Source organism: Nomia melanderi, chromosome 6, assembly GCF_051020985.1.
Source record: "Nomia melanderi isolate GNS246 chromosome 6, iyNomMela1, whole genome shotgun sequence".
Taxonomy (NCBI): domain Eukaryota; kingdom Metazoa; phylum Arthropoda; class Insecta; order Hymenoptera; family Halictidae; genus Nomia; species Nomia melanderi.
The window spans coordinates 143628-166046 of NC_135004.1; the positions used below are offsets into that span (position 1 = coordinate 143628).

General features: G+C 30.0%; 2 protein-coding genes across 10 annotated transcripts in view; both read right to left on the minus strand.

The window, feature by feature from the left end:
* Positions 1 to 579: 579 nt before the first annotated feature.
* Positions 580 to 8015, minus strand: LOC116432352 (uncharacterized). 2 transcript variants are annotated; one of them, XM_031989077.2, is made up of 15 exons: positions 7168 to 8012; positions 5837 to 6230; positions 5383 to 5480; positions 4673 to 4848; positions 4381 to 4596; positions 4135 to 4310; positions 3964 to 4037; positions 3561 to 3902; positions 2743 to 3192; positions 2566 to 2676; positions 2432 to 2480; positions 1467 to 1530; positions 1297 to 1402; positions 902 to 1162; positions 580 to 811 (listed from the first exon to the last, which is right to left on the minus strand). In XM_031989077.2, the coding sequence occupies exons 2-15, from the start codon at positions 5966 to 5968 to the stop codon at positions 793 to 795; spliced, it is 2274 nt and encodes a 757-aa protein (XP_031844937.1). In that variant the 5' UTR covers positions 5969 to 6230; positions 7168 to 8012; the 3' UTR covers positions 580 to 792. The 2 variants fall into 2 exon arrangements, 1 of the variants encoding a protein (XP_031844937.1); XR_004236113.2 differs by lacking the exon at positions 580 to 811 and having other exon boundaries at positions 1119 to 1162; positions 2428 to 2480; positions 7168 to 8015.
* The window catches only part of LOC116432350 (uncharacterized), a 79388-nt gene continuing 64073 nt past the window's right edge, over positions 7105 to 22419 (minus strand). For all 8 annotated transcript variants that reach the window (XM_076368512.1, XM_031989066.2, XM_076368514.1 and 5 more), the window contains one exon: positions 7105 to 21023. In XM_076368512.1, coding sequence (XP_076224627.1) covers positions 20952 to 21023 — 72 coding nt within the window. In that variant the 3' untranslated portion in view covers positions 7105 to 20951. The remainder of the gene's footprint in view (positions 21024 to 22419) is intronic.

Sequence of the window (22419 nt, forward strand, 5' to 3'; positions counted from 1 at the left end):
TTTTCAAAGTTATAAATGTATTGTATATAAAACATGTACTCGTTTTTATCATGTTAGTATTCAAAGTAATGTATAATATCGAAATAACTATTATATAATAATAAATATATTTATTGTATCTCAAGAGGTTGCTATAATATTAGACTGATAAACAGTTATGTTTATATTTTCTGTAACGTGAAGTCATTACGATCCAAAATGTTATGTATCTACAGTACATGGTAAGAACAGTATGTGGGTAATGGATAATATTTGTAAAATGTAATAAATATGAAATGCATGAAATTGGTAATTTTTTATATTTTATTATAAATTGCAACAACTATTATCGTTTATGTTTAGATAAATTCAGTTTCCCTTTATATCAGCATATTTGATGAAACAGATTTCTACTTAACTTATTGCGCACATTAAAGAAAACAAATTTGAACAATCAAAAGTTATAGTATCCATACCATTATTAGACCTTTCGCGATTTCACATTTTGCTTTCTATTTTACTTAAAACTACGTATTGACTAAATTTTAGAATTATAGAATGATGAAGTATAAAGTTTGCGTGTGATAATAATGATGCGCGTAAAGAAACAACTGTATTTATTAATTTGCAATGTAATAGTAAACAATATTAATTAATAATAAAGGACAATTGTAAAGTATGCCATAGATTTTATATCTTTTTTGTCGCATTTTTGTGGAACATTCGTAGCATTACGGAAGGAATGCGATGAGGAAGTGTCTAATAAAGTTTTAAGTCCATTAAATGGAAGATTAACCATACACACGTTTGCTGTCAATAATCGACTAGGCCGCTAAAAATAGAACAAGAAAATTGGAAAATGATAACAAATATGTTGTTTTAAATTTAAATGCAATAATACAACAATTTCTTTTATTTTTACCGGCTACTCCTCGGACTTAAAGATCGAATCGGAGAATCTCTGTATCTTCTACGAGATTCACTTCTAAACTTTTCTCTGTCGTCTCGTCTATCCTTCTCTCTCTCTCTTTCTCGGTCACGATCGCTTTCGAAATCCCTTATGTCCCTCTCCTTTCGATCACGGCGGACATTTCGTGGACTACGTCCAGGACTCGGTGTACGTGACACGGAGGAATGTGAATCAGAACTGTGACCTTCGTAACGATGTCTTCGTTCTCTTTGCCTGAAAACGTTTAATGTTACAATTCTTATAATTCTTACAGTTCTTAACTATCTTAACTTAAAAGTTAATACGTATATCTCATCTAAGGAATGTATATAATAATAAGTTTGTGAAATGAGAATAATGCGGTTTACTTTCTACGCAGTTTCAAAGACATTTCTCGAATTTCATCTTCTCGATCTTGCCGTTGTTGCTCCATTTTTTCGATCCTAAGTTGTTCAGCCTTCTTGTCAGCTTTATCTAATAAACAGTCGTAATTATTATACTATATTACAAATTCATTATTTTAAAAAGTTACACTCACATTGCTTATTCAGTAAAGCTTGCATCTTTTTCTTAAGCCGCTCCTGAGGTGTAATTTTCAGTGACTGAAAAACGTAACTCTTTCACTTTTAAACGTAACTCGATTTCTTTTAAAATATGTTTAGCAGAGCATAACACACGTTTCTGAAATTTTTAAATAAATATTACAATACCTAATAAGATTGTTTGTTCAAAGTTCAATTTAACTTGTACGTTGTCCTTTTTATATTAACAAGTGAATAAACTATAATATTTCAGATAATTAAACAAGTAGTACTGAAAGTAAAAAATAGGAATACTTTCATTTAACAATATATAAACGGTCTTAAAGAGAATATTATTTTCTTTACTGAATATTGTTAAACTGTCAAACTAAATAATTGTTAAAATGCATTTTAATAAAAATCATTATACAATAAAGTTGGTATCGATATTTCAGGAACGTGTTATGCTGCCGCGTATATTTTATGCATTTATTTCATATATTCTATTCATTATAATGAAATATCCCTTTATATTATTATTTTTATAAAAAAAGAAAGTTATACCACAAATAACTTGATGATTCCATCTTAATAACAACAACGTTATTAATTGAAGTAAAAAACTGTTTTAAGAGAACTCTGAGAAAAATGCATTTCGTGGATTTATAACAACAAAAGTTTACTCGTGTCATAACTGTGAGAATGAAATTTGATACGTCGACAGATTTATTAGTATGTGCGAGATCCAAATTTTTTGTGGCTTCCTATCGTGAAGTACGTAAAAAAAAAAAATCAGAGCAAAAGAATAAAATATAGAATGTGAAATATAATGTAAACGCCTTTGAATGCCCAACAGAATAAAAACAAGTTGCACTTGCTGAGGTTCTTCGTTGAGAGGGTAGTTATATATTAGAGAGTATATATACTGTCTTTTATTCTCTGTGCTTTTAGTGACTAAGTAAGTGTTATGGTTCTTACTGACTTTGTGTCCGCCACCAGAATTTGTACTTAACCCTGCTTTTGGCTTGTTCCTAAAAATATTAGAAATAAGTTCGACACTATTATATACAAAGTATTAGTAATACACGATATACTTTTGATTCTCTATTAACTTACATGTTCGAGGTGTTATTAACCGTGGGTTTTGGAGCTGCCGTAGGAACTTTATCTTCGTTGTCTGATAATTCTAATTCTAAGCTTGACGATTTTCCACGACGACCATAGTATCTATGATTGTGATGAAAAAAGGTTTAAAATAAATTGTATATTTAAGGAAATAAATATATGTCTTACCTTGGCAGTGTTTGCATTTTGTTTTCAATACTTCGGGATCGCTTGCATCTCGTCTGACTTCTTGATCTTGATCTTGACCTAGACCTAGATTGAGATTTAGTTCTGGATCGAGATTTTGATGCTGATTTTGATGGAGAATAATGTCTTCTGCGATAACTATCTCTCGAATGGCTTCGATTGTGAGATTTGGATCTTGATTTTGATCGTAGTCTCGATCTTGATCTTGACTTTGACTTTGATCTAGATGAACTTCTCGACGACAAACTTCTAGATCTTTTTGCGCGTGAACGAGATCTAGACCTTGTTTTCGATCTTGAAACAGTACGAGAATGAGATCTACTAAAACTCCTGCAACGAGACTTAGATTTACTTCGACTTCGTGGTCGTCTAGAGCGACTCCTCGTTCTAGATCTTGTAATTTTTCTATGTCGTGAACGTGTCCTCCTGGATCTGAAAATCGTATAACTTAATTATTTTAAGTAATTCATGAATCACGTATCGTAGATTAAATAAATATTATGCAGGGTATCATGTAACCAGTTGTTGGTACAACCGGATAGGGGCTGATTCTATATCAAAAAATAAGTCGAACATATAGAATAAAAGTTTCTCATTTAAGACTGCGTTCTCAAAAAAATCGATTTTAAAATTCTACTCAGTACACGTGCACTTGATCAAATTACAACTTAACGGATATTACTGTAGACTGTCTTTGTTCATGTTAATGATCGTTCTTAATATTTTTATACCATTTTAGATAAATCGAACAATGAGAGCATAAGATAAAAAAAAGTCCTTACTATTAAAGAATTACTTACCTCATTCTTGATGTGCTTCGTTTTCTGTCACGGTTCCTATATGTTTTAGGTTTATTAACAGATCGGGAACAACTTCTTGATCTTGATTTTGAAAACTTTCTATTTATTGTTCTTTCATTAAGCATCGGACTATCTGATCTTCTTCGTCTGAGATGGGAATAATTGACTTTTCTTGAATTGGAAGAAGTAACATGAGACGAACTTCCATGAGTCTCTTCTTCGCCACCAAAACTTGTAATGTAAGTTATTTGTCCAGTATTTACAGGTGATGTAGATCTCGAACGAGATTTAGACGAAGATTTTCTGTAGGGGTTATATTCAGGACTTTCCCTAGCAGCATAGCTAATAACAAATTAAATAATATGACCACTGAAAACCGTTTTACAATTCAGAATATAATTACCTCGGTGGACTCATAACTCGACCAATCATCTTTTTCTCCCTAAATGCGCGTCTTTCTCTCCGTGATCTTCTCCCCTATAACATTTTATATTTGAAGTTATTAATAATAATAAATACTTTTTGATCGATTTTTATTGTATGACAGAATCATAGGCAAACAAAGATATTTTACCGAATACATAGCCTTTTCTTCTTCCTGTTTACGTGCTTGTCTCAAAGTTTCAGCTTCTTCAAAATCTTGAGTTAAAAAACTGAAATAATCAGCCCCTAAAAGTCCATATTTTTGAGCCACTAAGTTCATTTCATGCGCTTGTGATGGCTCAATTTGGGATACATCCACGCAAATATCTATAAAAAAATGGAATACAGCCTAAAAATATATAATGTTTCAAAATAATTGATAGAAATTAAACAATACCTAGATCGATATCGCTATCTTCGTCATCTCCTTTCTCATCAGATACAACAGCGTCTAACGATTTTATCGTTTCAGGTATGGGTTCCTCTGTTTCATAATTGTATCCGATGGCTACATTATTACTTGATTTTTTCTTATCTCTTGTAGCATCTAATTTGGTTGATGAACCAAATTGTTCTTCTAGATGTATTTGGTGTAGAAACTTTTCTTCCGTTACTGTGTTGAAAACTATTATTTACCAACAGTTGAAACATAAAATATAAGAAGCATTGAAATAAAAACGATGTCCCACCTCCTAAAAATTCATTTTGCACGATTATACGATAGCGTTCATAATTGATATGTCTATCTTCACTAGTAAGAGCAATATCTACATCAATAGAGTCTGGTGCTTCTGGTATCCAATCAAGATGAGCACGTACATCAAAACGATCAATAAGATTGTCCTCGTTTCCTTGCCACGGCATCCTATTTGTACAATAAACATATTGTTTTCCAATATATTAATACTACACGTTTTATTGACCATTTTATATGCATGTCAATATTTGTTAGTACAGATGTAACTTAAAAATCATTATCTACTTTTAATTATGTAAAAAATTTTCAAATTAAAGAAATGAGTATCGAATGACAAAAGTAAAAGATACATATTCTAATAGAATATTGATAATATAGAAATGTATAAAATCAAAGTATTTCGATTAAAAAGCACTTTTAGAATTATTCAAAATATTATTTCTATAACTTTATTCTTCTAATAATAACTAATAACTAGAAATATTGTTATTAGTAAAGCGAAAAGAATTATAATAGTGTAAAAGTTAAATATTACACTATACACACAGATGAAAATGTTATATGTATAATCAACTAATGTATCATTCACATTTATAAGTTTTATTTTATAAATAGAATATATATTCGGAAGTGGAATAATAATTAGATATAGTTTCAGTATTGATGGATTAAATTCAAATTTATTTGAATAATTCAACTTACATATTTGCTGGACTATCACCAGCCGTTGCTATCGCAGGATCTAAATGTATTTTACAGGGCCTTCCATGCAGTTGTAGAAATTGCGTAGGATCTGATTTCTGTGAAACCATAGGATATATGTATCAGAAAAATAAACATTCTCCAATTTAATTTAACTTATATATATTATTAATATATATAATTAATATATATATATTAATTTTGAAATTTCTTTCATTTAAAAAAGTTAAGCAAGAGAAAATAACTATTGCACAATTAAATTGTTTTGGTTATGGGTAATTTTGCATCTTAAGACACTGTATTTATATTTTCAATCTGAAATAAAAATCTGAAATCGAAACTTTGAGGTTAACAGCCAAGGAGGTCATTAAAGTTATATTTTTTGCCAATTAAAGTTAATTGTTTCAGGTGCTATAAAATTAAGAGACGATCATTATTTTATTGTATATCTTACAATCTTCTCATAATAATCTCTTCGTCGTTCAGCTCGGCGACGATAGTCAACCAGCATCCCACGAATTTTCTTTTCCTGTTTTCGCGCTTCATGCCACATTCTACCACCTGTTTTTTTCACGGAAAAGCTCATTTTACATGACAAACAACAAGCAAATCACTCACTTAGCAAGGAACTTTTATGTAGCTAACGGTCCTACACAAAAAATCCAAAAAATTATTAATTAACAGACTTTTCTCCCGCGAGGTAGACATTGCATTTTACCACAAGCGCGACTCCGTATTCAGAAAATATGATCCACGACTACGCATTAACAATATAGACCAGAGACCAAGTCTGTAACACCTGATTGGTGCTGCCACTTTCAGGTATCCCGCAGTTGCGACATTTAAAACTGAAAATATGTTCAGGATAATTGCACAACTGTTAGACATTATTAATTAGACATATCGAAATTATAAAAAGGTTCACGAATAAATTGAGAATGTCGAATAAAATCCAAACGTTTACTATTTAACACGTTCGCTAGTGCCAGCGTCATATATTTCTGACAGCCGTAATCCTATATTTTACATTTTACTCGATGAACATGAAATTAATCCTATAGATATTGTTATTAGAAATTATAAAATGCGACATTATATTTAGGAACTCAATGACTCGTTTCAGTTTCATTTTTCTAATATTTTCTTTAGAAGATTTATTGGATCGAAGAAAATATAATTGATGATTCCGCCACTGAAATAAGCGCTGGTAGCGAACGTCTTAAGAAACAAAGTAATGGTTTTGTCAAATCATTTTTCTTAGCAGTGTATTTTATTCTATCTTCGCGAATAAGATTCTAAGCATTTACAGAAAAATATATTTTTCATGCTTTCATATATCACAGATTCGAATTCTAATTATAAAGGGAAAAACTATAAAATTCCAACAATGATACCACAGTAAACATTCAATTATTGTTTATTCAGGTATTTTAAGCCAACTGTTCTTAACTAAAACCAGCAATTAAATCTAACAATCTTTAAATTATTACATAAATATTTATTCGTTACAAAAGATCGTAGACTCATAGAAATAAATAAAAATTCGAATGCTTTAGTATTATAACTTTATCAGCAATTTTGTATTCAAAGAATGGATCTTGTATGTTACCATTACTGCTCTTCACACTTTTACAATTCAAATGTAATACCTTCTTGTGCTTCCCACTTAAAATAAAAAAAAGACAACAAAAAGGGAATACTCGAAGTATTAATCTAGACGAATTTAGAATTTGAATTCAAAATTACATTTTATTATTATCTTAATATGGACTAGTATAATATTACCATGTACACATTCAGTAGTTCACTTATAATTTATAACTTATAGTACACTCACAAACATTGATATAGACAGTCACGATATCTTGTAGTCTGTTTCATGACTGATGAAGCTACAGCGCAAGCTCTATTTATGTATAAGGTATAATTTATCACTTACAGACGTTACAAATGGTTGCGTTTAGATTATCTTACCAACGATTTGCTTAAAGTAATGTTGCGTCTATCGTTCGTACTGACTTTGCACGATCAGTGATCGTTAGAAAATTCATGTTCTCTTCCTTTTAGAATGACGTCGGGTTGTTATATAAAACTGCTCATAAATAAACAGCACATCAAATCAACGGTTCATTCAGCGTAAAAATGCAATTTCTGTCGTCTCACAAATTACTTGGTCAATGCCAACCCTATTCGAAAAAAAACAAATTATTTCTCGATAATACAACAATTTTGATAAATCCTAAAGTCGTTCTAACGTAGAACATCGCTTATAACTGTAACGTGCTGACTGATTTCGATAAAACTTCGCATAGAGTCTACTAAAATGTTTGACGCAGATCTCTTTAATATCCAGAGATGAACACAGATGAAATTATGAAACTATAATTAAACGGTTGTTCAATTATATCATTGAAGAAAGTACTATTCCATCGGGACAGAAACGCATGTAACATAAAGAAAAATTGTTGCCCTCGTGTCAGGCAGAATGTGGCACAAACAGAATTTCGAAAGCATAAAAAATGGTGTCACCATTTGTTTCAAAGTAACAATTCTCATTTGTCAGTTTTCAACAATGGTAATTTCTAAGAAATCTTTCGAAATAAAGATGATCATTGTTATTAAAACGAAAACATCAGATTATATAAACAAATTCTGATCGATGATAGTTTCTAACTGCCATAAATGATACAGTAGTTCACATTTATATATTTAACACTGGAACTACCGCACCCGACAAAATGGCGGGTCTCAGTTGCCTTATTTCGCAATTATTGATATCTTAACCGTTTGAGTATGTACCAAGCAGCACGATAATGCTTCTCCGTTACACTAAAAGTGCCAGAATTAACTTTATTTGTTTTCCTTTTAATTTTTTATTTCTATCTTTTTATTACCTGCTTAGAAATAGAAAAATGGACCGATCGCGCCACTTGCCACTTTTCAACCGGATTTTGAGGAGACCCGAGGCTCAAACGGTTAACTCAGTGTCAAATGTCCTAAACGATTGTAAACGTAAACTGCTTCACGCGAGTACTACAACGAATACACGAAGAAACCAAAAGAAATCTATTGTTACAATTTTTATAAGAATCACATGTTAATCATATCAACCCCTTATCTCGCGACGAAATTTTAAACAGAGTTTAACAAACATAAATATCGCTAAATTCCATTGAATTCAAATGAAATATTAATCTTCTGTCATCAATTATTATATAATATATAATTATTCTATAATAGAACAAACGCGGGCATGGAATATACCTAGAGTTTTTCTCTCTTTTTTCAATAAAGTATTAATGACAAAGTACTTACATCGATTACATTTGAGAAATAATACATAGGCAAGAAGTTGAACGTTCGGTAGTTCTAGCGTTAATACATAGACAAATACTTCTCCGTGTTAAACTTGACAAGACATCTTCACCCAGTTAATACGAACACGGGTCATAAAAGAATAAACATGCGTCGAACATTTCCGACGAGTCTACTTTTATAGAAAGCTTGAACAAAACGGTAAGAGAACAAAGGTCATTGCGAACTTCCTCGTTTCCAAGTGTTCCGAATCTGACGAGCTCGAAGGTTCATTTGTTAACATTAATCGAACTTATACTAGCGAATACGACTTAAATGTACTCTCACAAATGAAGTCTCGCTGCGCGTTTTATTTACGACCTCTGCACGTCGTGGAATTTCATTGTCTGACTTCATATAAAAAGCTATACATAATTGTCTCGATTCGAAGTCTTAGTAAAGTTAATTTCCGTGCTTCCCTGACCGATACTCATTCTATCGGCAAGTAATCTCGAACAACGCGACATCCTTCATATTTTTTTTCCCTTTTTATTTTTCGTATTGCGAGCCGTAAATTTACGAACATTTTGTTATCTGGACACACGAAAACTGTACTATCCGCTACCAGTACACGAGCATTTCAATTGTATAACACATTCGCGAACGCTCAGGGTTCACCTTGTTCTCGCGGCGACCGGAAACGGGACCAATGGTACCGATTCCCTCGCTCGCGGGACAATCGAAGAGAGTGGATAGCGTAATAAAAGTGTGTGCTCGTCCCTCCTCGTTTAAATATGAATGGTTCTATAATAGTTCAATGTATCAAAGCCCCTTACAATAATATTCGGAAGCGAATACTTTTTTTTTTCTTCTTTTTTAATACGCGTTTGCGGTAACAATTCGCATTCGGGGATTCCACGTAGCTTTATATATTTGTATCTTTATGTATTTATAATATATATTTGTCTTTATATCGTACAAGCGACCATAAGAAACATCGTCGGTTTCTAACTTGTAATATTTTAAATAGTATTATTCTTTTTTTGCGTTTTTGTAACGATTTTTCTGGAAGTAACTTTCAATACGCTGTCACGGTCAATAACACCACGCAATATACATTATTCTCTAAGACCACTGTAGTATCTCGTTTGCGCGCACTCGACGTCTGTAATTTTCAATGAAATGTAATGGTACAGAGGCCATGCGAATTATTAGACCTAAGCTAGAAAAGGACAAGCGACGAGAGCTTCTTTCAAAATAATATTTTTATTCACACTTTGTTCACATACATTTGAATAGCTAGCAAGATGCCCTTTCTTTTTAACACGATCTTGTATTTGGTTAATGGTTTACAATGCGCTTCACTGTCTGTATCGATGCCCTTCTAATGTTCTTTTTCTTTTAATAACAATTGTCTACAAATGCTCGCAGAATGCAGTTTCACGGGGTTCGAATTTTCGAATTTTTATGTTCGGTATCATCAATTCGTAACCTTCCTTTAGAGATCAAATTTCTTTAGAATGCCACTGTCTTTATAATAAACATTATACCGTGTTACTCGCTTCTTCTCTTCTCTTCTCTACAAGATCATGTTCCAAAATTTTCAATTTTAACAACTCGTTTCGAAACTCTCTTCCAAGTGCACAAACTGCTTTGTCCGTTGCACGCGAGAAGTCTTCGCTTTTTACACTTCGCATTTCACCTTTCTTAACAAGTTTTCAAAATATACATCTGAATACGTTCAAAATGAAAACCTTAATTCTCCCCTAAAATTCAAATTCTGGAAAGCACGATTTCATAGAGGAAGAAAATGATCGAATAATACGGGATATTCAACAAGAATCCAATGGCGTGGTACAAAAGTGTCGTTTCGAAGGAGAATGCAAAGAATCGACGATAGAATCCGAGTGTTCGGGTTGAAAAATAAAAATGGAAAGAAATTGATTTCCCTCGATTGATAAGTAAAGAAACGAGTAGAATCAGAATTGTTTCGAGTCTAATAATTTACAGACCTCTGTACAGTCTCGCGATCTACATTTGCAGTTTCTCGCGAGTTTCACTCGAACAGCTCTTCCCTTGAACAGAAAAAGGTAAACGGAAGAAGAAGCGTAGCCGATTTTCTGTTTGAAGATGATGCCCTCTCAAAATAATCACGCAAGGTCAGACCGACAATAACGTTACTTGCAAATTGTTATTTATTAAAGTGTGGCTAGACACGTTCAGTCAGGGTGGCTCGCGATGGCTGAGTATTTCACTTTATTTTTATTCATTTGTTATTTATATTTATATCTCGTATTTATAATTTATATTCGTATTTATATTTATGTTCATCTTTATATTTATATTTATATTTATATTTATATTTATATTTATATTTATATTTATATTTGTATTTATATTTATATTTATATTTATATTTATATTTGTATTTATATTTATATTTATATTTATATTTATATTTATATTTTGTTTATCTATAGCCTGCATACATACGTAAGTATTTATACGTTCACGTGTGTATGTATATTACATACGTATGCGTGTACTCGTCTTACTCTTAGCGTAATGACTAGATAAATTTCGGCCACCCAATATAAACAATATTGTTTGATCCCATATATTTTATTCGTACCATTCCATCGATCGCCAAATATATGGATAAAAATTTCCATGCCAAAATTCATTTCATTACTGTTCATCTAAATACTCTATATACTAGACGCCATTCTGTTTCTTCGATCCCTTCGAACGCATCACCGAAGACACGAAAAATGTTCGCCCCCGACTCTTCCCTCGTGAACACTTTCTTTGCTTGAACTAGTACACGTGTACAAATTTTCTAATATGCACATATACAGCGCGTTCAAAATACTTCGCGTCAAATTTTAGCGACCGAAAGACTTTGCTCCTGTGAGTTCGAGAATCATCCACCTGTACAGTGTTAATTATTATTTTTATTGTTAATTATTTATACGTCCATTCGTATTGTATTCAAAATTAACATATAAAATTATACCCCTTTAAAATTTTAATTATTTCACTTTTTATAACGTTTTTATAACGTATAAAGTTCGTGTACTATGAAATAAATACTTTTCACAAAAACACTGGAACAACTTCTATTACAAAGAAAACGTCTTTCCGAATATAATGTACACAACATAAATTTGCTGTAAATAGTTTGCCGAGCAACGAATGAAAGTGAAGTTTAATTACCGACCTTTCATTCGATCAGATTTAGAGTTATCAGATTTAGATATGTCAGAATGAAAAATATTCACATACCGTTTCCTTTCTGAATGTTTAATCTTCGAATTCAGAAATTAACACTAGAACTACCAAGTGGGTCAAGATGACCCATTCTTCGCTTATTCTTTCACAATTATTGAAAGCACGCGAGTGCTTCTTCGAGAAATGATTAAAATAGTTGATTTATTAATATACAAATTAAAATATAACTCAACTGGCATCTTAATCAATGCACCTGTACGGTTTCTATTAAAAAAATGCTTAAAAATCAATTCAGCTGCTCGATATAGTTCTACTGTTAAAGATGAATGATTCGCGACGTGTCCTCGCATGTTCAGCCTTTCTTTCTCGCTTTGACAACCCCTAAAGCGATCCCCTAAAATCTGACGCCACCTATTTGCGTATCATGTAGGATCAATTTTTAACAATATACGATTAACGTCTATAACATGTGATTAGCGAAGAAAACAGTTCACTATTCGAGTAACATTTAAGATCGCGTAACATTCCCACGTCACCGAACGGAAACACGAGAGCTGGGCACACTGCAAGCTTCGTGATACTTTCATGGCTGCATTTCTTTAAATCACGGTAGATTCAGTTGCAAAGAAACGTTGAGAATCTTAAGAAACCTCTTTACGTTCTACCATGTAACGAAGAGTTTGGCAGTTATTCGCTAAGACAGTAACATCGAAATTCTCCATCAAGCCATACAGCATCGTGTTTAAATGGATTCCCTAGAAGAAAGCGAGCAAAGGGGTGTCTAACTTGTTTCTCTCGTGCGAACGGCCACGTGCATTTCTATTATATATGGAGTGTGTACACTTATCTTGATCTATATTCATTATGATATGCTATATGTAGCACGCTGCCTACACTTTGCCGATCAAGAATGAACTTTCTAAACTCGTTTAAGGCTTTTCCACTTTAATTATCTTATGAATGCGACTCGCGAAGGAGTTGTTGAAATTCAAATCGGCACGAGGAAGAAGCAGACTCCTTCGCAACGTTAAAAATAGTGTACTTGGTTGTTCTTAACAAATTACACAACATTATTAGAGCAACAGTACGTGCGAACTGTTCGGGTCATTTCGAATTTGAGGCTATCAAATTTTACCAATGCATTCTGCCAGTAGAGACACGCGGAAAAGAATGTCTTGCAAATGTGATAATACGTTTCGGAATTATTCTATCTGTTTTAATTGTATTTAATATGGAAAACCATCAAAATCGATTCGTACAATCTGCACGAATACAGAATTGTCACTATGATCATACTTTGTAAATTAAAATTAACAATTCTAAGCGTTTATAAATTTGCGTGGAAAACGTTGCTGGTAATTTTGAAGAAAGAAACTCATATGTTGTAATTGTTAGAGGTCGCATTAAAAAGTCTTTGGATGACGAAGAACTACTCTCTTAAATATACTCTTTTATCTTTCGTTCATATAACACTTCTTCTCTGGTTTTGCTTATACAATGTACTAGGAAAATTTGATCTCAAATTTTTTAAACACCCTGTATAGGATAGCATACGAGTAATAGTGCAATCTAACTCGGACTGAAGCTGCAAGAAGAAATAATCCGAAAGTATAAAATAACGTGTTCTTTTATATTTGAACAGTTTAAGAAATATTGTATTTACACTTGGTCTTGTTTTAACAGATGTTCCTGTTCAGATTCAAATTCGTTTTTATCTCGTGAAATTACTTTTTCAAATTGTGAGATCACTGTTGAATATGCTGGTATTATTTAGCGAATAGACGCCCAAAATAATTTGTATTAAATACAAAATGTCAAATAGAAAAGAAATATTATTTTCTACTTTTGATTTATTTCTTCGTATAGCATCAATCATTGTGAAAGTGAATTGCTAGTTCAATGACACCTTGTATATTCTTGTATATACGAGAGAATAGTAAGTACATGTACATAGCAAGCGATGTCTAAATTCTATCAAGGAAACAACTGTACGAAAAATCTAATGAATCTGCGTTTTCACATCTAAGTTCGAGCTTTATATTCATTATTTTTAAAATTACTATCAGTGCATTCTTTAGACTACTGTGAAATTCGTTAGTTTTGGAAAACAATAAATTTTCATTATCCAGTTTATACAGAGATAATACAACACTATTTAATTAGTATATTTAAGTCTCATGTAGGATATAAGAAAATTATTCGTTTCAGCTTCTGAAAATGATTCCATACTTTTTAGTCATTCAAAATTTCGGATGTTAACATTGAAATTGAAGGTTTATTTTAACAATTTAATTTAAATTTGAATATATCTTCATTGATTTTAAGGAGGAATGCTTTCCTAATTGTTGCAAAGAGTAACTATTGAATTAAAAGTTTCCACATTCTGTGCATGTTACTCAAAACATTATACAATTATATACTAAAATATCATAATAAGACAAATAATTTGCAGTTCATGGTTTTTGTAAATTTTAAAACTGCAATACAGAATATATATATCTTCAGATATACTCATAAACAAAATCAAGTATTTTGTGTTTGTGTTTGTAATATAATTTAAAGATTATTTTAAAAACTGTGTATTCAAATATGTGATGAATACAAACACAATGAGTACCTATAATAAATGCTGTACGCATATATTTTTAAGGAAACTTAATTCTTCCATAGAATCTATATTGTTTTATCATTTTTGATATTACATAATGTCACTAATACAACTGTTAATTTATTACATTCTAATTAAAAAAGATTGCCATTGCACATTATTTTCATTAGAAAAGATTTAACAGTTGTGGGCTTCTATTTTGTTAGAATACATATTACAGATTCTGTAACACTCAGCTGATAAACAAGTGTACGTTAAGTGTAAAAAAAAGTGGATGTTTCAATACTTTTTTAAAGTTTATAAAGTATTACCTGAAAGTATACGTAAGTTTTATGAAGACGATAGATGATAGATCAATGATTATTACAAAGTATAAAGGCTTTTTTGCAAATATTATGTATATAAACATAAATTATTTTAAGTTATGTTAATTCATACAGCATATTTCTTGGGAAACTTATAGAGCGAATTGTTATTATTTATTATGTAAACAATTTATATAAATTCAAGAAAATACAAATTTTTTAAACTATTGCGTATAATTTTACTTTTATGTTAAATCATTTTAACAATCTATTAGATAAGAAAATCTTCATATTACAAGATGAATTAAATTATTTAAATTTAAAACACGAATTTTTTTTCTGAGGTATGTAACACTAGTGTACATGAATATTTATATTTTACAAAGGAAATAAATGTATAAGAATTTAATTTCGGGGCATCATAAATAGTGCTATATAATTAAGTTTAAGTAAAAGACGCATGGCATGTGTTATTTGTACATAGTACTGCATATTAAAACATAATAGTTTAAAGAAAGATGTTTTCGTCCCTTTTCTTGTATTTATATTGTATAATGTTTCAAGCGATAAAATCTTTAATCTTTTCAGTTGTTTATTTTCACAGTTACATTTGCTGTTTTTTCTTTTTTGTGGACATCATTACTTATCGCCTTTAAATGTGAAAATATTTACACTGAAATTCATATAATAGTAAGAATAAAATTTAATAAGTTATACGTACTCTTGCACGTAGGTACTTCAAGGTTTACTAGATTACTTTTAAAATTTAAAAATAAAGGAGTACTGAATTATTTTGAAGAAGTTACGAAAAATCAAGAATCTTAGAAGAAATACTGTAGCGTTGAAAATTTGATGTACTCTTTTAATTATGGACTTTTTTTATTTATACGTTCAAGTCATTTTTATTAATGAAAATAATCAAATAAGTCAGTAAAATACGGATAAATAAATTTGGAATATTTTTTACTGTAACGGGATAATTCTTTAAAAATTAATTTTTTAATGAAATAATGTTTCATTGATAAATGAAACAGTATGCTTGTGTTACCATTGATTTTGAACAATAATTTTCATTTTGCCAATGATTCTTGATAAGGTTCACATCAATTTTAAAGCATCATTTGGTATTCTTAATATTGTTTTTTTATTTGCTCCCTTCATTTTTGTAATAAGTAATAAATAAAAAAATTATATTATTTAAAGAGTAAGTAACTTCAAAACAAAGTGTCCAATAAATTTCCAATAAACAAACATTTTTTGACAGACCTCTATACATTGCTTTTATTTGTTGTGTATTATGTGAATAAAATTTGGTCTGCCCTGGATCTATACTATGAGATGGACACGTAGATTGTCCCACAAAAGAGAACAGCCTTTATTATTAGAACATTTTACGTTATGTATAAAGTACGTAAAGTAAGATTGAATGGTTCTAAATGTTCTGAACTCCTAGATTATTACTATGAATTTAGGTATACAGATATATATCGCTGTAAAGTACAATGATGCTTATTTCTTTCAATTGCGTTACATTTCTTAATGATTCTTTGGATGTAGCTTTCTATTCTCTTTAAAAAAGTATTAGAACATTTTTGAAGAAAGTAGTTTGTATGCATATTAATTATGTAAGATATATATGTATATATAATTCATTATTTTAAATTAATAATGTATTAATAAATTTTGTCATTTTTATTTGAACCATAGAACACTGTGCTAAACAAACTATTGAAAAATATTTAATGCAGATCCATTAGAAAAATACATGACTACTTACATTTGCTTTTGCAGAATGATAAAACACAAATCTCAAATGATAAATGTAAAATATTAAGTACAATAAATGTAAAACTTCGTTTTCCAATATGCATTACAAGTATGTTACCATGGTTGTTTACTTCTTTAAAATTATTGAGTAATTACACTTAATACTTTACATATGTCATCAGGGACTTGCATACTATAATACTGCACAAGAACTGTAATTAAAGTTGATCAATTGGGTTGCTTTTCTTGTTAGATATATAAAAGAGACATAAGAATTAAGAGCATTTAAAACCATTGTATATTGTCAAATAGTGAATACATTCGGCCCTCGATTTACACAACGGGCATATTTCACATTTTTCTATATGCGACAGAAAACTGTATGAATGAAATTCTGCCAATATTAAAAAAAGAGAGAAAGTCTAAGAAGAAAAATGGTTTTGCATATTGCAGATTCAATATACGATGTACATTCAATAAGATTAGAAAATGAAAAAAGAATGATGTACATATGAATATGTATATGAATAATATAATAAAAACTGCTTTTGTACGATGTAGAATAATTTGTGTGTATATACTCTAAGGGAAGTAGATTCTTTTAACCATGTAAAAAGGTATAGTGAAAATCGAGATACGGATGTATTAATTATTATAAGGAACTTGATTACTCTTTCATATGTTCACTTAACCGTGACACGAGTAATGGTGATTCTGTTCTAAAGTTATAATGCTCTTTTATTCTTTCTTATACGTATGTACATACGTATTTATTTATAAATATTCATAAAGATGCTGCGCATTATGCATTACATACAATAACAGCATATTAAACGATATAATTAGTGTTTGCACGCGATAAGACCATTTTTTAGACATACATTCAAAAACAAACATTACATTTGAGTCAACCTTGAATTACCTAGATATACGTTTGAAATATTTTTTATTTCTTCGATGAAAGTTTTTCAACGAAAAAGTGAAAAATTTTAAACAATAAATCATCCTGAAATTAACATAAATTAAATGGGAGGAACGAAGTGTAGTTACTTTAACCATAAAAAAAAATAGTTTCTTTTTTTCAAAATCAATAACCAAAATAAAAATAAAATTACAAACAATAACAATCGAAGAGCAAGAATGATACAAATATAGATTTCTTTCCTAGATTATAGTGTCCAACTATAAGTGTTCATTTCTATAAATACTGAATTGCCTTAATAATTTAAGACACACGATCAAATAGTATGCCCTACAAAATGTTCATGCTTAAAAAGGGCAATTATGATTAATAGAAAGCTGAAATGCACAATGAAGAAAATTACAAGTGGTGTGTTCATTACCTTACACGTTCGAGATAATTACGTAGTTTGACGTATCGTCACACATATAAGTTCTTGTTTAATGTACTTTGGCATTGAAATTTTATCAAACTCCTGTTAGAAATCTTTAAATCGTACCCCTCGACGGTTGAAGCAAAAAGTGAAAAACTTTCAGCACAAAATAGATGAAACCTAGAATTAAATACAATCCGCGGTATTTACATAGAAGAGAACTCCTCTCCGCACTAACATTCTCTTGATCACCGTTCGTTAATTCTAATGATCTTTCAGTCGTAATATTACACAAAAACGAGACCAATATTGTATCTTTCCCTCTTTCTTTGTTCAATCCGATTACGATTTTGATACGTTAAAGAGTATTTTTCTAAATAGTCGAGTACGTAAGAACATATTGGATTCAGTTATAATCGTAAAATGCTTGTATAATTATCTAATTGAGATTGCTCTCGTTTGGTTACATTCATAATGAAAGAATGATATAGTTAATAATATTGCTCCTTACAATGGACAATTCCCTATGAACATCAGTGTAACAGTAGTAAAAATAAGTGCGTTTCATTTCACGCAATATGTTACATACAGATGTTACTTTGTCGATCATAGAATTACTCCGGTTATTATTCATAGAGCGTTCGTTATTAGTGATGGGAAAAGTTAGCCTCTAAGAAGAAATACTCTAAAGAAGCCGGAATCTTTTAAATATTCATTGTCATTTTTCCCTTGAAATAAATATAGAAATAACATATTTTTTTTTTGTTTTTAAATGTCACAATCAAATTTCAGATTCATAAAGATACTAGTTGGTATCATAATAGTAATCTATTAAATGCTTACAACTTAAAATTCATGTTGAATATTCAAGACATCATTGGTTCATATTCTTTTAAAACAAGATGGCAAATTATCATGATAATCATATTAACTATGATTGAATTAATTCACATAAATCGACTATTGAAGAATTTGAATTTTCCTAAAATGTAGGTATTTGTCCATATACTATAAGTATTTCGTGTTCAAGAAATTATATTTATTGGAATATTTTCTTTTAATACGACCAATACGCCGGATTAATAAATTTCGGTCATTATTCATCTTTATCAGCTTTAAACAAACAGAAGAATCAATCTGCGAACATTTAACGAATCATATCTATAGTAAGATCAGAATGATACCAAGAAACCTTATATGAAAATATGTTCATGATCAAATGATTCCGGCCAATGAATGCTTCTTATAAGTTTTTTTTTTTTTTTTAAAATTGGTGCGTAACATTTTTCAATCCAAGTTATTGTTAATAACTGCGGAAAGCGATCCTCCATTGACAGAGGTAGTCATACAAAAAAAATTTTCGTAAAAAATGCTTCGATAAAAACGAAATATCACGGAGTACTCTTCCGTATAACTACCGTGACACTTATCACGAAACGACGTATCGAAAACATTAACTAATATATAATAGGTCTTAATTTATGTAAAAATTAAGATACTAGGGCATCGCAACCCGACAATAAAAATGATTAAGTAAACGATGTAAATTCATTTCTATGGAGCCAACAAAATATATGAAGGCCTTCGTAGAAACATACTACGTCGTTAACTACGTAATGTACAGAAAGTTCCAGCCCTGCTCTAACGTTAGTAAAGAGCTTTGTGCTATGTATAATCGTGTGCATTGCATACTTTGCTTCTCTTACCGGGTATGGAATGTGATTCTCAATGCTGATTTCACTAAACATATATTCCGATATTCTCCATCCAGGATAAATCAAATTTTTTCGCATAATCTATATAATCGATGGGTAAACGTTTTCCTGTATGTATTTTCTTTTTTACTTTCTTATTTCTTGAAAAAAAAATTTATATTATTATACTTTATTAGATTTTATAAAAAAAAGTACTAATTTTTGTCACTAAACAGTCTTTCATGTTGAAAAATGAAACTGATATTTAATTCCATTGAAAGTAATACATTGGAAATAAAATATACTCATATTAGACAAAAAATAAAATAAAATAAAAATTTCATTCAAGTTTTTATTTTATTATCTTCTGCACTCTCACATTTGTTATATAATATTCGTAGTCTAACCGTTATACGTACTGCTTTTGAGAAAGATGGTCTAGATGCGAAGTACAATAAAGAAGATTGGTTCAACATAAATGCCACTTGTTTATGTAGATTCATGTTATACTAATTAATCCAGACAAAACGTATATTCTTTGATAACTCGTGTACGTTTTATTTTTGTATACATTATGAATCTTGGAACAAAGTAATGTGCTGTATACAGTGCATATAAAAAAAATTTAGTATTCATTGAAAGGTATTTTTAAAACAGTAACAGTAATTTCTTCCCTTTATATAAACAACGTTTTAAAATATTAGAGATTTTTCAAGAAAAACAGTGTAATTATTCAGGATTAATACAGTGTTTCTGAATTTCTGTTAAGTAAACTTTAAAGCAGAACCATATTTCTCAGAAGCAATAATACGAAGTATTCAAATACGAGTACTATAAATATATTGAATTATCCTTCAGTTAACTGAAAATGATTTCCTTGAACTTATTCCTTTCTCGTAAGAATGTATAAATAAAAGGGGGCGGTTAAATTGAAGTTTATTAGAAACTTTCCCGGCATTTAATCGGTGTTACTGAAGTCGTAGTAAAGACGATTAATATTAGTAGATTGTTTTGTTATTCGACTAGTTGATTGAAAGGCAGTCACCGAGAATCCCATTCATAAATAAAATATTTATGTATATATTACGTGTATATATATTCTTTTGCTTTATGTAAATATTCAATATATTAATGTTTGTCGCAACGTGTTTACGTAAGTTTTGTTGCTTTGCTAAGCAGGAGCTGGTGAGAGTATACGAATAGAATTCCGTAAGAATCCAAACAGAAAGCGATCTGCATTGAATAAATCTGTACAGAGTAAAGTAGTGAATAGTTTGGTAATGGATGGCGAATGTATTGTCTGTTCACTACGCGTATCAGCCAGGTAACCAAACGCTTATATATACACTGGAGACTCCTGGCCAGTTAACAGCCTAAACATCGACGTGGGCATTGTCTTCATTAGTATCTGAAATAAAACATGAATTATGAAATATTTTTAGTAAAATACGTATATATATGGCTTGAGATGAATATTATTATTGTATCTTGTATTGCATATTGTATTGGTTGTTATACTATTAATATCACCGTGAATTCTAATTAAATTATTAACACACACTAATTTACAATTGGAATATTTCTTTATGATACAAATGAAAGTAGTAGGCAGTTATTTTTCCCAAGTAATCATCAGCAATTTTTAAAAATATTTGAGTATTTATTTTGATTGTTTCTTTTGTATATACGTTTTTTTTAAGTAAATTAAATTATAATTTCATAATATCATCGTTTTATTTTAATTTACCAAACGGTTTAATAAGGAATATACATCATGTATTTAATTAATTTACACAAATTTCTGAAACAATTCTTAATCTTTCCATTACATTTCAAGTTTAGTAACTTGAACACATATTTAAAATGTTAATAAAATTAATGGATAAAACATTATAAGATATCTTTATGTGACTATATTTATGCAAGATTATTGTAAAATAATGAAGATAATCATTATTCTGACAGATCAAACTCATTGCATAAAGGTATGCATTTCTATTCATAAGTATAGTATTCATTGGATGTAAAGTACACTTAAGAAGAGACTGTTAATTTACTAAAAGTTTTGAATCATATTCGTACAAACTGTTAAAACCAAGCGAATTGTGCTTATAAATAGATTGTGGATCTTCTTCACGTTGCAAATAAAACTTTGTGTTTCCCATTTAATATTTTCCATGTTTTAATACAAAAAATACATTGCCGTTTACTTCTATTTTTTTAATGCAAGCAAGAAAAATTAAAATTTGAATAAACATCTACAATCTAATTATAATATAATTATCGTTGTATTAGGTTTTTTAATTAGTAATCTACTATGTATTCTTTTAGCTGTTACTGGTACTGCATTAATAAATATTATATATATATATATATATATCATGTGTATAATAAATGCAAAGAATGTTTAATAATGACGATGAATATCATTGAAACAGAATAAACAGTAAATTTCTTCAAATCAAGGATTCAATTTGAGGAAAAATGGTAGACCACTTATTGGTACATTTAACACTATGTAGAACTACCAAACCCCTCAAAATGGCGGGTATTAGTTTTCTTATAAAGGTATAAAATGTTTGAAATGATTCTGAAAACAAACGGTTCCACTCGAATACTACAACGAATATCCAAAGAAATAAAAAAAAAACTGTATTGTTACAATCTTTCCAAGGACATATCAATCTTACTAACCCTTTGCACCCGAGAGACAACTTACAGTCGCCATTTGGTTTGATATAACAAAATTATAGAGTTTGATATTCAGTGTCAAAGTTCATATAATGTAATTACACAAAAAATAT